The sequence below is a fragment of the Aquarana catesbeiana genome, linkage group LG07, assembly GCF_042186555.1.
Source record: "Aquarana catesbeiana isolate 2022-GZ linkage group LG07, ASM4218655v1, whole genome shotgun sequence".
NCBI lineage: Eukaryota > Metazoa > Chordata > Amphibia > Anura > Ranidae > Aquarana > Aquarana catesbeiana.
In genome coordinates this window covers 291985381-292000820 of record NC_133330.1, presented here as the reverse complement: position 1 = coordinate 292000820, position 15440 = coordinate 291985381, and the positions used below count along the sequence as shown (strand labels likewise).

At 42.6% G+C, this 15440-nt stretch overlaps 1 protein-coding gene across 2 annotated transcripts in view; it reads right to left on the bottom strand.

Annotated features, from left to right (window-relative positions):
* Positions 1-408: 408 nt before the first annotated feature.
* CC2D1B (coiled-coil and C2 domain containing 1B) overlaps positions 409-15440 on the bottom strand; it is a 79771-nt gene continuing 64739 nt past the window's right edge. For both annotated transcript variants that reach the window (XM_073593532.1, XM_073593531.1), the window contains exons 18-25: positions 14982-15098; positions 14429-14502; positions 9075-9133; positions 7699-7750; positions 5265-5364; positions 3823-3916; positions 3568-3696; positions 409-1948 (exon numbers count right to left, since the gene is read on the bottom strand). In XM_073593532.1, coding sequence (XP_073449633.1) covers positions 1946-1948; positions 3568-3696; positions 3823-3916; positions 5265-5364; positions 7699-7750; positions 9075-9133; positions 14429-14502; positions 14982-15098 — 628 coding nt within the window. In that variant the 3' untranslated portion in view covers positions 409-1945. The remainder of the gene's footprint in view (positions 1949-3567; positions 3697-3822; positions 3917-5264; positions 5365-7698; positions 7751-9074; positions 9134-14428; positions 14503-14981; positions 15099-15440) is intronic.

Genomic DNA, 15440 nt, shown 5'->3' with positions numbered 1-15440 from the left:
AGCAAAACAAAAAACAGTGCAAATCTTGCTTTTAACTTTGTTTCCAACCCATTCCAAATGAATGAGCTGCTTTAATGTATTGCATGTTAATGTGCACAGTAACACACAGCAATGGAACAGGTAGGTGTGAAAGGGCCCTCAGAGTTTAATCTTCTACCTTTACCTTTGGTTGATCTAGATAAGAGATCTCCAAAACTACGGCTCTCCATCTGTTGTGGAACTACACATCCCATGAGGCACTGTAAATCTCTGACATTCACAGACATGACTAGGCATGATGGGAATCGTAGTTCCTGAACAACTGGAGGGCCTTAGTTTGAAGACCCCTGATCTAGATGGACTTGTATTTATTTTCACTCAGACTAACTATGTAACATTGATATTGTGAAGCAGGAATCTGAAATGATCAACTTTCCAAACGATTTATTCTCTTGTTCCACTAGGCTTGTACAGGCTCTTATGTTTTCTATGCCAACAATCATTTGTGTCTGTACTGTATTGCAGGATCCCATTGATAAAAATGGGTGAATCCACATTTGCCCAAGTCTACAGCACATCCCCCGTTTGTACACACCAGCAAATGTAAAACAGTAGAAATTACAGATTTGAGAAGAATGTTACAGTCCTTTCTGATCCAGGCAAGTCGCTGTTTCAAGTGGGCAAGATATCCATTGGACACAACACGAAAACGCGAGATCGGAGCACCAAATGCAATTTGGTTAATCTGTCAGATTTCAGCAGCAGGAAGTTATAAAGCATGTGAAAAGTAGTACTCTGTTGAAAAGGGGGCAAATGTGGGCTTTATAAATGCCGTGAACATTTTTAATTGGTACAGGCATAATGGGAACAAAATAATCTTTACAAAGATGATCATTTCCCTACTCTGTAACAGGGTGGTCACACACAGTACAAGTTATGAATGCTTTGAGTGCCGCTTGTGATAGACAACCATCTGCCCTTAGAGGGTTGACCAGCTTGCATCAGAAGTCAAGGTTATTGCAGAGAAATTCCAAAACGCTGGAAAATCTCATGAGCGGGTGCTGATCATTCCCTTTACTATGGATAAAAAGAAGTGAACTTCTTTTCATATGTGCACGTCCCTCCTCTGTAAGCCGATTATACTGCGGAGATTCGGACATCCCATTAGGGAACTGTCTAGGGCCGGCCTGTCCTGTCTATGGGACAGAGTGGGGCTCTAAGCTCACTTACCCAAGAATGGTTAAAATCAGCATGAAACTTTGAGGTGGGCTGTGACTGTAGTCGGAGATGGATGGACCTCTGAAGTAAAAACATGCTTCTTGGGTAACGTACCTCAATATGGCAGCCTTTTCTTCATGACAACCCATGACAACCTAAATAATCAAGTACAGACATATTAATCTGTAAACTGGTTAAAACAGCCAGAAATAGCACAATGTGTTTTTGTTTTTTGCAGTGCAGCTTTTGAGTAATCAGCATTGTTTCAGCACCAGAAGCAAATCCACAATCAGGAATTCTGCTGGCAAGCTATGCTGCAATGTATTATGGGTCTCACTAAGAAACCCCTCACAGGCTAGCAGCAGCATTCTGTTGCAGTACATTCTGAAATTTGTGTCACGCTTGTCCTCTGGTCTCTGGTGATCATAAAACAGATCTTCATTTACATTCAACACATAAAGCCAGAGATTACATGTGGGTGACGCCAAGTTGTACTGTTAGTAAGGTAGAGCGGTCAGCGCACTTTAATGCCGCAAGGGCTGCACAGCCGTGGACATTCTGCATTGATATATTAACGTGATCTTTCGGTTATGACGGCGTTCCTCTCATGTGCTTCAACGCTGCAGGAAGTCCTTTGGTATGCAACTCCTTTTCTGGCCTGTGGAACACACGGCAAGAACAGGCTGACGGGGGTGTGTGAAGGCAGCGTCTTCATTGTACAGGAAGCCATCCTCTTACTGAACCACTTTCACTGGAAGAGGAAACAAAAGGGATCACAGTCAAAACCACATCATTCACTTCCCTTTTTTTTTTCTATTTTTATTAGGACTATTAGACTTTATTCAAATCCCTATCCTTAGTACAGGTTGTCATGGACAGGAGGACATCCTCATGCACCTGGGCTCAGATGACTACTGAACCAAGCTTCACTCACACATTATTACTTATTAGCATTATTCAGTGCAGGAAGATGGACATTCCACCACCAGAGCAGAGGACCCACCCTCATGTCACTGGACTGGTGAAAAGACCCTTGGACCTTATTCACCATAAAATTATTTTCTTGAGAGGGACACAGGCAGTTCTAAACCTTTGAGTTACGCTACCATCTACATGAGGGCTGGAGACTGGGAAACAAAAACTGTAGGCAAGCCCAGGGTTCAACCAGCAGGCCTCAAATTTTTTCAGCAAAGCAGTACTGATAGTATTATCACAAGCAGGGAGGGGTAGGACCTGTGTCTCTCAATGTACTCCAAGATAAGGGTTTTATGGTCTATTAAGGGACACAGGAAGTCAAAGTGCTGGAACTTCCAAAAGCAGTCAAACATAGGGGTGTGAAAAAGCAAATAACTGGAAACAGGCCCAACAAAAACAAGAACTGGAGACTGCCTGGAGATTGGAGAGATGCTTTTTTAATGATGAATAACATAATTGTGCACGACACACTTTCCCCAGTGGATGAAGTCAGCGCTAAGTCCCTCAGAGTTAACCCCTTTTCTTTAAAGAACCATGAGAAAGCAAGAAATTGAGAGGCGACCAATTATTCTAACAATGAGGTAGCTTCCAGTGCTCAGCCGACTCACATAGTGAGTATGCAAAGGACAGGGCAAGCGTTGAGGCAATGCCATTGACTTTGGACCTGGAAAGTGCTCTGCGCCTAACCGGTTACCAAAACGGTTTTTGGAAAGCGCGATACTCAGAACCTAGTGCCCAAAGAGCACTTAAAGCGAAGCTCCGCCCAAAAGGGGAAGCTCCGCTTGTTCGCACCCTCTCCTCCTCCACGGCTAAATTTGGCACCAGAAGCCGATTGACAAATCGGCTATGGGTGCCAACATCGCGAGATGTCCTTATTTTAAAAGTCAGCAGCTACAGCATTTGTAGCTGTTGATTTTGAATTTTTTTTTACAGACTGGAACTGCTCTTTAAAAGGATAGTCCCACCATGTCCAGTCCAGTGGAGTCCGGTCATGTTTAGCCAGGCTAAACAGTGAAATACCCTTGCAAGAAAGTAGCAAGGGGCATCAAATTGGCAAGTTTATGGTCATACACCTGAAAGTTTTCTAGCAATTTAACCACTTTCAACCAGATTTCGATCATAAAAACAATCATATGGATCAAAACAGCCTACCATCAACTTCAAAGATCGAAGCTGTTACTGTCTTGAATTGATTTACTGTTATTTCCATCAAAATTGATTGGAGTTGTTGTTTGGCCACCACTATTCTTGTGTGGAAGATGGGAGTCTTTCCAGCTGCACCATGGAAACATGTGCAACGTGACTTGTAGCTCCTTCACGGAGTTTAGTTTTATAATGCCACCAAATTCTATGTCCGACTAAGCAAGAAACGCCTGATTAACCAGATGCCATTACCTTCCTTGTAACAGGGTCCATCACCAGCCACTTCTCTGTCACTGTTTGAAGGTCTTGACCATTGAGAGGCTCCCTTAACCTAACCTTTACTTCAAGTTTCCCCCCAGTTGGTTTTCTTCCATCAAACACCTGAAATAAGGTTAAGATATACTTAAGTACAATCAATGTAAAAGGTATAGAGAGTTTGTTTACTTATATTTGTACTTTTTTTTTTTTTTTTAACAGATGTTTGCATTAAAGCGATATTACTATTACCTCTACAATCTCTCGAATCTCACACTGTGTCTCCAACTTGTCCAGTTTAACATTTGCAGTCCCAATTTGCTTATCACTTCTGAACAAGAATACTCTGCAGAAGAGGAGAGAGAAGTATTTTTAACAACATCTGATCAAGTAAACAAGTCTATGGGCTGCACATAGACATGAGATGGACATCTCTAGAACCACAGTGTATCTCTTTGTTTTTGTTCAGACAGAGCGGGTATGCGCCAAGTTGGATGCAAACGATGAAAAAATACCTGGCAATCATATTATTTACTATATCTACAGACAACTTCAGGGAGCCTAGAATACTTGCAAACCTTTTGTACTTTATCCTAAGCCAAGAGTAAGCCAGGGGTGCAGCCCATGAGTTGGAGTGAAGGGCTGACATTTATATTAAGTGGGGTGACAAGGATGATTACAAACGTCAAAGCTAACACTAGCTACAGCTTTGTGGAAGGTCATAGCCCGCTGTCCTCTCTAAGACTAAGTTCACACTGGCATTGAAAGCAGGCGCTTGAGGGGTGCGTTTAATGCTCCTCAAACGCCTATGCAAACGATACTATGGACAGCACACAGTGCTGTTCATTATCCCAAAACAAGAAGCTTTAGCGTTGCTTCAAAATCGAAGCCTCATCTCGAATCTGGAGGAAACTGAAGCCTTTCAACGCTTCCCATTCAAGTCTATGGTAACACTCCTTAAACGCATTGGCAGGCGGTTGTGATGCGTTAAAATGAGTTTTAATAATGCAGGAGGAATATAATGTCCCACAATGCCCTTTAATGATAGATGCGAGCATAGAGTGTCCTGCAGTTACTTCCTTCTATGCACTCCCTGTTAATGCTGGTTGAAGATGGCAGACATCAACTTCTGAGGATAGGTGCGTAAATGATGATACAGGGCATGAAAGTGTCTTATAGAATATCTCCTATCAATTGGATGTACCCAATAGTGCCTGGATGCCCTTCTCCTCTTCCTCTGTTCAGCCAATTGCTCATACATCAGCATCATCTGCAGGAGACCAAACATGAGGGAAAGGAATCCATGCTGTTGCCTTCCCTGCTAATAGAGTATGCAGAGGAAACATTCACCACTACAATGGTTTATTTCCTGTAATGCCACTTCCCTTTAAAAGAAAAGGAGCATGACCAAAAAAGGTCTTGCGACCGACTCCCAAGCAGCGCTCTTAGCCAGTGGCTGAAATCGCTGACTGGAGTATTTTTTTTTTTGGGGAGGGGGGGGCATTCCCTTGTCAGAACACAATAGAACAGCAGGGAAGATTGATGTACTAACGCCAGATAGTTAGTACAGCGGCTACTCCCGAGCTGTCAGTTTTTTCTGTTTGTTCAGAACTGCTGGGTTGAATGAAAAAAACACTACTGGTGCGTACAAGGCTTTAGAAATTTAGTGCGAACAAGGCCTAACAGTCACTCACCCTTTGTGGAAGATTTCAAACTTGATGCCTTTGGCCTGAACCACCCGTTTGAAGCCTCTGTGGTTGCGGTTGATATTTAGTTTAAACGACTGTTCATACTCTGTATAACAAAGACCATGCAAACAGAACATACATTACCGTCGTATACCATAGACAAATTATTCAATCACTGTGACTGACAGGACAGTACAGATTGATATATGGTAAAACAGTGTTTCGCAACCTTTTTCCAGTCAAGGCACCCTTTAAAATGATGGAAAGGCATCGATCTCAAGGCACCCGCTACCAAATTGTAAAAAACTAAACTAGTTTTACATACAGTATTGCAGCAGCATCCATACACGTAAGACACCCAACATTCGAGACGATTTATTGTTTTGAAGCAAATACATTTTTGCACACTGGTACTGACTAATTTTCCAGCATTTCTTCTTCCTTATTTTCTCTCCCCCCCACGCAGCTAACATGACCCCAGTGCTGATGGCTGGGGGGGTCAAGCAAGGATGTTGTGCGGGTGCCTGGTGTCCTCTTCAAACAATTACATCAGCGGTTGTTAGGAAAACTGTGGCTTTCTGTACCAAACAAGCAGGCTTGATCCACCCACTGTCTTGTACAGTTTTTGGGCAATTTGAAGGAATTTTTAGGCTCCCCTGAAGGTGCCCAGACATCCTGGTTGAAGAAGGCTGCAGTGAAGCATACACAAGAGTTGAAAGGATTTGCTAAGCTGGCCATGCACTGTACAAACTTTGGCCAGTTCTTGTCGCCCCCTCTGGTTTGACACCTTTCAATTAAAATATCAAAGGAGCCAGGTGGAAAATTATTGGCCAAACAGCGGCTGCATCCAATCAGATGCAGTCGCTATTCAGGTATTCTGATTTCTGACGGCCACAGTGGGAGTTTCATCCATCTGTGCAGTATAGCGTGGATGGCAGAATATATTGGATTTGTTTGGATGGCCTTATTACAGTAAAGTCTCTACAACTGACATGCTACAGATCCCCGTTTTCTCTCAGAATATAGAAGAATCGCATTGCAGCATGTGCACTGCTTTTAACTGTCACCCGAATCAAGAAATATTTAATGTAAGCAGATCTGTAGCTGTAATTCTTGATAAGAGATCTGCTACAGATTGTAGTTAGATGTGTGCCATGATCTGACCATAAACAGACATGATCAGATTACCCTTGTAGTCATATTTAGGCTTACAGAGGAGCACTGCTATAAAAAGTAAAAGCAATTAGCTAAAAATACACCTTTCTCGTCAACCTGCTGACATAAGAAAGACAATCGGGTAGTTTTTACTTTCAAAGAGAATCATTTTGATTTTAACAAATTTCTCTCTCATTTTTTTCCTTCAGGTTCCACCACCAAAGATGTTCTACTGAGAGGATGCTACACACACACAAATACACAACAAATGAAAATTAAGAGACCCAGGTCCTGTTCAATAGTAGGCTGGGCTCACACTGATGCCTGCTGCGCCTCACAGCAGGGGTTCGGTGCATCCCTGTTACCCGTTTCAGGGACGAATTTTTTGCCTGAATTCAGTCCTAAAAACGAAGCCAAAGACGCACAGGACTCCTGTGCAATCTGTTCCGCAGCCATCCCGGAGATGTGTGAACCAGCTACATAGAGAGTCGGTCACAATCTCCTGTCATGCGAATTGAATGTGGAGGAAAGCCGCATCCAATTATCACTTACTATCCAATTCGCACTAGTGTGAACCCAGCCTAAAAAAAAAAAAAAAAAGAAAAAAAAAAAAAAGACAACATGTTCCTTCAGGGGCCACCAATTATATTGTATGGATTAGACGTAGGGGTAGATTTACTAAAGGCAAACAGACTCTTCACTCTACAAGGGAATTAGCTCTAGAGCTTAGTAAATGAGGTGAAGCTTCATTTTGCAATGAAAACCCAATCGCATGCAGGGAAAATGAAATTAAACACAGCATTTTTGCCTGCACAATATTGAACGATGGAAGTCAGTAGATCTTCCCCTTATTTACTAAGCTCTGGAGCAAATTCCGCTGCAGAGTGCAAACTGAATAGTCTTTTTGCCTTTAGCAAATCAATCCTTTAGTATATTATCCATTAACAGAAACACGGGGAGATTTACTAAAACTAGTGCACACAGAATCTGGAGCAGCTGTGCATAGTAACCAATCAGCTTCTAACTGCAGCTTGTTCAATTAAGCTTTGACAATGAAACCTAGAAGCTGATTGGTTTCTTAGCACAGCTGGCACCAGATTTTGTGTGCACCAGTTTTAGTAAATCTCCCCCGCAGTGTCAGTCCAGGCTGGGTTTATTCTTCTGGACATTCAGCATCACCTTCCTGCAGCAGTACTCTGAGTGGCGGTGGTTTTAGTTCTCTGAACAATCACACATACGCTGCCCAACAATAGCATTAGGCAGAGAAATACTTGAATAATCTCACCTGGAGAGTTGGTGTTCTTAGCGACTAAGGTTTTATTTCTCTGTGGCTGTTCCTGCAAGAGAAAAAACATTGACTGCGTTTAAAAGCTCAGATAGACTCAAATGTCCCTTTAGACTGTAAGCTCCATGGGCAGGGCCCTCCTAATTCTACTGTGATGAACTGTACTGTAATTGTACTGTCCCTATTCTACATTGTAAAGTGCTGCACAAACTGTTGGCGCTATATAAATCCTGTATAATATAATGTATAATAAAATGTTCCTTTTCAAAGCATAATTCCATTTCAGCACAATAACCACTTCAGCCCTGGAAAGATTATATCCCGTTCATGACCAGACCACTTTTTTACGGCATGCATCGCTTTAACTGACAATTGCGCGGTTGTGCGACACTGCACCCAAACAAAATTCACGTCCTTTTTATTCCCACATTTGATCACCTCTGTGGTTTTTATTTTTTGCGCTATAAACAAAAAAAAGCGACAATTTTGGAAAAAAAAAAACAATATTTTTTACTTTTTGCTATAAAAAAATATCCCCCCAAAAAATAAAAAAACTATTTTTTTTCTCAGTTTAGGCCAATATGTATTCTTCTACATATTTTTGGTAAAAAAAAATAAAAAATGCAATAAGCGTATATTGATTGGTTTGCGCAAAAGTTATAGCGTCTACAAAATGGGATAGATTTATGGCATTTTTTATTATTATCAGTAATGGCAGGGATCTGTGATTCTTATCATGACTGCGACATTACGGTCGCACATCGCACACCATTTTGGGACCATTGTCATTTACACAGCGATCAGTGCTATAAAAATGCACTGATTACTGTGTAAATGACACTGGCAGGGAAGGGGTTAAACACTAGGGGTCGATCAAGGGGTTAAGTGTGTCCTAGGGAGGTGTTCTAACTTTGGGGGGGGTGGGCTTCCATTGACATGACAGCGATCACTGCTCCTGATCACAGGGAGCAGTAGATCTCTGTCATGTCACTAAGCAGAAAGGGGAAATGCCTTGTTTACAAAGGCATCTCCCCGTTCTTCCGCTCCGTTACATGATCACGGGCCCCTGGTGGACATGGAGTCCGTGGGACCCGCGGTCACGGAGTACGCAGCGGGCACGCGTGCCCACAATGCCGCGATTTAAAGGGGACGTACCTGTACGCCCATTTGCCCAGCTGTGCCATTGTGCCGACGTACATCTTCATGCGCTGGTCGGCTAGTGGTTAATAGGAGCCTGAGATGGGGTGCTTAAACTGTATAGACTGAACTGCAGCAACATTCCGCTTGATCGCGGTCTCTGGCCTTTTAAACCCACAAAGAAGAATTGTAGGGACTGAGATTTCACAGGTATAAACAGTTTCCTCTTCACTTCTTACCGTGCTTGGATATGGAAAATCAAACTTCACAAACGCATGCAGGTCGTTGGGCGTCATTCCTGTGAAACAGATTAACAGAATTGGGTAGTTGTCATCGGATACCAAGTAAAACTACAAGTAAAAAGTAACAGCGAAAAAAAACTACATATAAAACATGGAGTTATATTGTGACAAAGGGTGCAACACAGCCATGGATAGAGTCCACACTTTGCTGTATATTCAGCAGATCCTGAGAGCCCATTTGAATGTTTGTGCCATTAAAGCAAATCTTGCCTTGTTCCATGCAGGGCAAAACAACAAAGTGCTTTGAATTCCCCCCCTCCCCTGCAGAATATTTTTCATCATCCCCCCCCCCCCCCCCACTGCTACTTTCAGCCCCTTGCAGCTAAAAAATAAATATGGTACTTCCAGGAGTGGGGAGGATGTGACCAACTCCCTTTCCTCTCACATGACAACGCTGGTGCTTGTGATTGGGTCAGCGTTGTCACATGGGGTTGGGTGCGAGTCTTCAGCCCCTTTGTAAGCTTAAGCAGAATACAGGGATTTCTTTCCTCAACTGTTGAAAGAAGGCATGGAAGACCAACAGATAAGTGAGCACAGGCTATAGTAGAAGTTGGCATTAAAGTCAACCTGTTGCTTTGCCCTGCATTCGCAAAGCACAGGATCACTTGAATCCTCCGGGTTACAAGGTCAAAAAGCAACTGAAAAAAAAAAAAAAAAAAAAAAAAGATTTTAATTTAGGAACACGAGTAAGAAACTCATTAACCACTTCAGCCCCGGAAGAATTTATCCCCTTCCTGACCAGAGCACTTTTTGCGATACGGCACTGCGTCACTTTAACTGACAATTGCGCGGCCGTGTGACGCTGCACCCAAACAAAATTGACGTCCTTCTTTTTCCCACAAATAGAGCTTTCTTTTGGTGGTATTTGATCACCTCTGCGGTTTTTATTTTTTGCGCTATAAATAAAAAAAGAGCGACAATTTTGGAAAAAAAGCAATATTTTTTACTTTTTGCTATAATAAATATCCCCTCCCCCCCCAAAAAAAAAAAAAAAAAAAAAATATATATATATATATATATATATATATATATATATATATATAAAAATGTCTTTCTCAGTTTAGGCCGATATGTATTCTACACATTTTTGGTAAAAAAATAAAAATAAATCATAATAAGTGTATATTGATTTGTTTGCGCAAAAGTTATAGCGTCTACAAAATGGGGGATAGATTTATGGCATTTTTATTATTTTTTTTTTTAATTAGCAATGGCGATCTGCGATTTTTATAGTGACTGCGACATTGCGGCAGACACTTTTGACACTTTTTTGGGACCAGTGACATTTATACAGTGATCAGTGCTATACAAATGCACTGATTACAGTCTGAGACAGTAGCTCGAGGCGCAGTGGAAGCGTCCATGGCCGTCTATTGTCAGTCTCTCAATTTCCTGGAACCAGGACCTTCTGGGCCAGGCTGGTGCCACCAGAATGACTGGAACTCCCTCTCTCCGAATCCTGCACAACAAATTTGGAAGGACAGGGATCGGGGGGAAAGCATAAACCAGGGAGTACTGGGTCCGTGGAACTACCAGAGCATCTGCTCCGATTGCCAGAGGATCTCTTGTTCAGGACACAAACTACTGTAGCTTGTTGTTGAACCTGGATGCCAGTAGGTCGACCTCTGGCCATCTCCAACGTTGGCAAATTTCCTGGAACACCCCTGGGTGTAGGAACCATTCCCCCGGGCAGATCTGCTACTGGATGAGATAATCTACCTTCCAGTTTTCTACTGCCGATAGAATCGGCACATGTCCCTCTGCCCAAGCTAGTATGTGGTTCACCTCCTTCAGAGCTGAACGATTCCTGGTACCGCCTTGGTGGTTTACATAGGCCACTACAGCGGCATTGTCGGACTGAACCCCGATGGGGTAGTCCTGAAGCTCCACAGTCCATAGGGCCAGTCGTACTGCCCGTAATTCCAGGACGTTGATGAGCAGGATCTGTTCTCTCCTTGACCATTTCCCTTGAGCTGTGAGCCCCTCTAGGGTCGCTCCCCAGCCTGAGAGACTGGCATCTGTAGTCAGTACTCTCCAAGTTACTGGGAAGAAGGATCTTCCCTTTCTCAGGTTCTGATCCTGCAACCACCAGTTTAGGCTTAAGCGTGCCCGAGGAGAAAAGAACATTGGATAATCTAGGGCATGTCCTCTCCTGTTCCAAGCCAACAAGATGTCTAATAGAAGCCTGGAATGGAACTGGGCATAGAGCACCGCCTCGAAGGAGGATACCATCCTCCCTAGAAGACTCATACAGAGCCCAATGGAGGATTGTCTGGTGCCCCTTATCTGACCCCCTGATCCTTCAGGGCACAGATCCTTGCAGGTGGCAAGAATACTCTTGCTTGGACCGTATCTAGGATCAGACCTAAATACTTTAGACTTTGAGCTGGTTTCAAGGCTGACCTTTTAGTATTTCTGATCCAGCCTAAGCTTTTCAACTACCGCACTGTGCATGTTATGCTCTGTACTAGAGCCTGTAATGAGCATATGGTCATCCAGATACCCGAGCACCAGGATCCCTTGGGCCCTTAAAAGACCCAGTACTGGTGCTAGGACCTTTGTGAACACCCAGGGAGCTGTAGCAAACCTGAAGGGTGGAGCCACAAACAGAAAATTACATTCCTCTACTGAAATACAATACCAGATAAGCGCAGCGGCTCAGATTGCCTGGAAGCCTCTGGTCCTTCAGGAGATACAACACTAGGGATACGACTATGTTCATCAGGAACTACTGACGACATAGGTGTGCCCTTCCCTTTAGTCTTAGTCCCGCTCCTCTTTTTTGAAGACATTAACTAGCCACAAAAAGATTACTTGGGTGTAGTATTAAAACACCTCAGAAGGGAGACCCTTTAATATGGCTCACCAAGCCCCTATGTAACAATCCTGCTAAGCACCTTTAGCCTGCCAAGCAACACTTGGTTACTCACGTGACCCTGGGAGGGAGAAATTAACCACTGCCTGTTCAGAGTCTGCTCTGTGTCCCACGGCTGCCTTCTGGAAGCACCGCATGCTTGGCATATACAGCTTGAATAAGCTGGCTGTGCACCAGAACATTCTGTGCATGTGTATGCACGTGCGTGGTCCCGGCAAATGGGCGTGGCTGTATTCGCGCAAGACGCAAATCTTCGTACACCTCGCAAGATCTCGAGTCTTCTTTGTGAGGCTCGGGTACCATTTATCCAAGCATATAAAGCCTGTGTCAAATGGATCCGATTGGTCAATGCCTTGATTCATTTAAGAACCGTTTGTGGGACTAGAGACCTGGAGCTCAAACAACCGTGCCATCCACCTTGCAGACACTGGTAAAAAACAGAAGTACTTCCTGTATGGGAGGGGTTATATAGGGGATCACTTCCTGTCTAAAGACCTTTGGTCTACCAGTGGCCATTTACCTGGAGATGAAGTATAACCCAGCAGGTAATGATGTATGAAAAAGAAATGACATTTTCAGGGGGCGTTCTGTACACCATCTGTGTACAGAATGCCTCCAGGTAGCCATATTGCATTGCATTTTACAGAAAATTACAGAACTGCACATTGAAAAGGAAAAGTAATTTTTTTTATAACATTCAATTACAATATGACTTATGTCACAATTGTATATGCTATATTTTTATTTGTTTTAGTTGCCCATTTTTTTCCCCACAAAAGTAGAGTTACCTTTTAACATTTCTTTAATATCTGACTGAAGTACCAAGATGTGTTCAGAGAAGTGCCAATTAGCACTGGCATTTACAATTCAGAGTCTCTCCGAAGTTACATCGTGCTTGTTACTGCAACACTAGTGAAAAGAGGCTTTAGCAGAGACCCCAGCCACAGGATGAGGGTAATAGGACAGGTCTCAACCAAATCCAATCTTTGAGGTCCATACACATATCAGAGCATGGAGGAAGATACACAGATCTTAGTAAACCAAACCTTACTACTTTGTGTTACAGAAATCCTAAACCTGTATAGCATAATGGCCCCCAAACGCTGCCTTGGACAGCCTTGAAATAAAGGGGAAAAAGCTCAGCTGAACTAATTTGGCCAATTTATATATAGGAAAGGTAGAAATGTCAGATAACAGCTTACACCATTCTAGTGTAGTAAAGGCCTGTGTTGACAAACTTTCATTCACTTCAAGCAGTTTTGCATCTCTATACAAGTCTATGGGAATGAGAAACCAACTTGAAGCAGAAGCGTCTCAAACAGATGTCAAACTGATGCCATTAGCACAACCTCAAAACCCAACGACCCTAAGAATCCCAGCAAGATCAGACAACTGATATGCTAGACTCAGCCAGGCTATTCCAGTAGGTTCAAAAAAAAAAAGTGTGCCTAAATTGGGATTGGTGTAAAATAAACATCCACAAAAAACTGGATGCTGTCTTTGATGACTGCTGAGTGAACCAATATACAAATTCTATTATCAGAATCCAGAAAACCTGAGCCCTTTCATGCTGTAGGAGTTAAGCCACTCAATAAAACTGCATAGAACAGTGCAAAACCCTCCTATATAATTTCCTTGCAACAGGAGATGGAAACAGAACACATATGTAAAAGGTGCCTAAAAAGCCACCTGCTGAACATAAATAAGCATACAAGATGAGAATATTCAATATTTCGTATTTGCCTGACAAAAAAAAAAAATCTGTTTTTGTTAATTCTATTAATCTCTGACCATAATAATCAATAAATATACAAAGCCACTACACATTACTTTAAAGCCCAAGTTCAGGTATGGGGAGAAAAAAAAAACACACTTGCAGTGGGGGCCCCTATTCTTCCTAGCAGTGCAAGGGTATGTTTTATTTTACATAGAGGCAGATAAGAAGACTGCATTACTTGACTTACCCCCACTCCTGTCTGTGGGTGGTCCCTCGGCATCCATAATGTGCAATGCAGGGCAATTGCAGATGGCAGGAGTGTGACTGCAGCCAGGAGGGCCTTGGAGAAGAGGCTGGGGGGGACCAGTTGCACCACTGGAGGGACCCTGATGGAGCGAGGAATGAAGGTAAAAATTCACACCTTATTCCTCATCCCCTAGACAAAAATTAGCATTTAAAATGAGTAGTTTTCTTCATGTGCCTGGAGTTGGGCTTTAAAAATAAATACAATACAAAAAAAAAAAAATACATTGAAAACAACCACCTGTAATGTGCAGACACCTCTCCTCTCAAAAGAGCAGATAAGAACATGGCTGAGAAATATTTGCGGTTTGCTAGACAAACATGCTTTCCTCCATATTTTATTGCAAACAGCTAAAGAAGGAGTATTGAAAGGGACAGAGACAAGAAAATTGTCACCTGCAGGGGCTGGAAGATTAATGCCTCGTACTATAATCAGCAGCATCTCTGTACTACTTAGCTCCGAGAATACTCTGTTGGGACAGAAGGATCATCATCAGTTATATACAAACCAACAATCGGTCCAAATAACACACACATAACCTACCCCTTTTAATTTCAATATTTTACTATTTCTAAAAAGAAAAATACATAGACACTGTATCTGAACAGTTACTGGTGTTGGAGTCTGACCCATGCCTAACCTGAACATTAAACGGTTGTAGATTTGACAAGTTGCCGGTTTTAGATCTGTTCTATGACGGACCTGAACAATTACTGGTGTTAGATGTGACTTACGTCTGACCTAAACAGTTACTGGAGTTGGGTCTACTTTATGGCTGACCTGAACAGTTACTGGTGTTATTTCTGACCCGTGCCTGATCTGAACATTCAGCATTGTTCGGTCTGATCTAAGCCTGACCTAAACAGTTACTGGTGCTTGATCTGACCTATGCCTGCCCTGAACTGCTTCTCAACAACCCTCACAATCAGTACTGATCAAAATGGTTACCGGACTATTTTCAATGTCTTGTCTTCAAAATGATAGGGAGGTGGATCCCGGCCCTGAGCTTGTGATAGGTGAAGGATATCACAATTCTTCTTGCATTCGTCTGCCATTTTTTCGAACCTGTCACAAGAACACAACATCACACATTGCTGCAGATTTATCCCAAAGAGCTCTTTCAATACTTTTTCTACATATTCTCAGTTTGTCAAAGTGGTGAACAACAATATAATACAACCAAAAATTGCATTTGTGTATTTACCATTAACTATTTTTCTTGGAGTCCATTGAAGGATACAGAATTTCTTAAAACTTTAATTATACTGCAGCCTATAGGGAGTATTTGACACTGGCAAACAAATAAAAGACTGTAGGACAGCCCAAGGTATAACCCCCTCCTACTACTAGCATGCCTCAGATAAGAATTTGTTGGTGCCATTGTACTATTGCTGGGGTCCCAGTGCA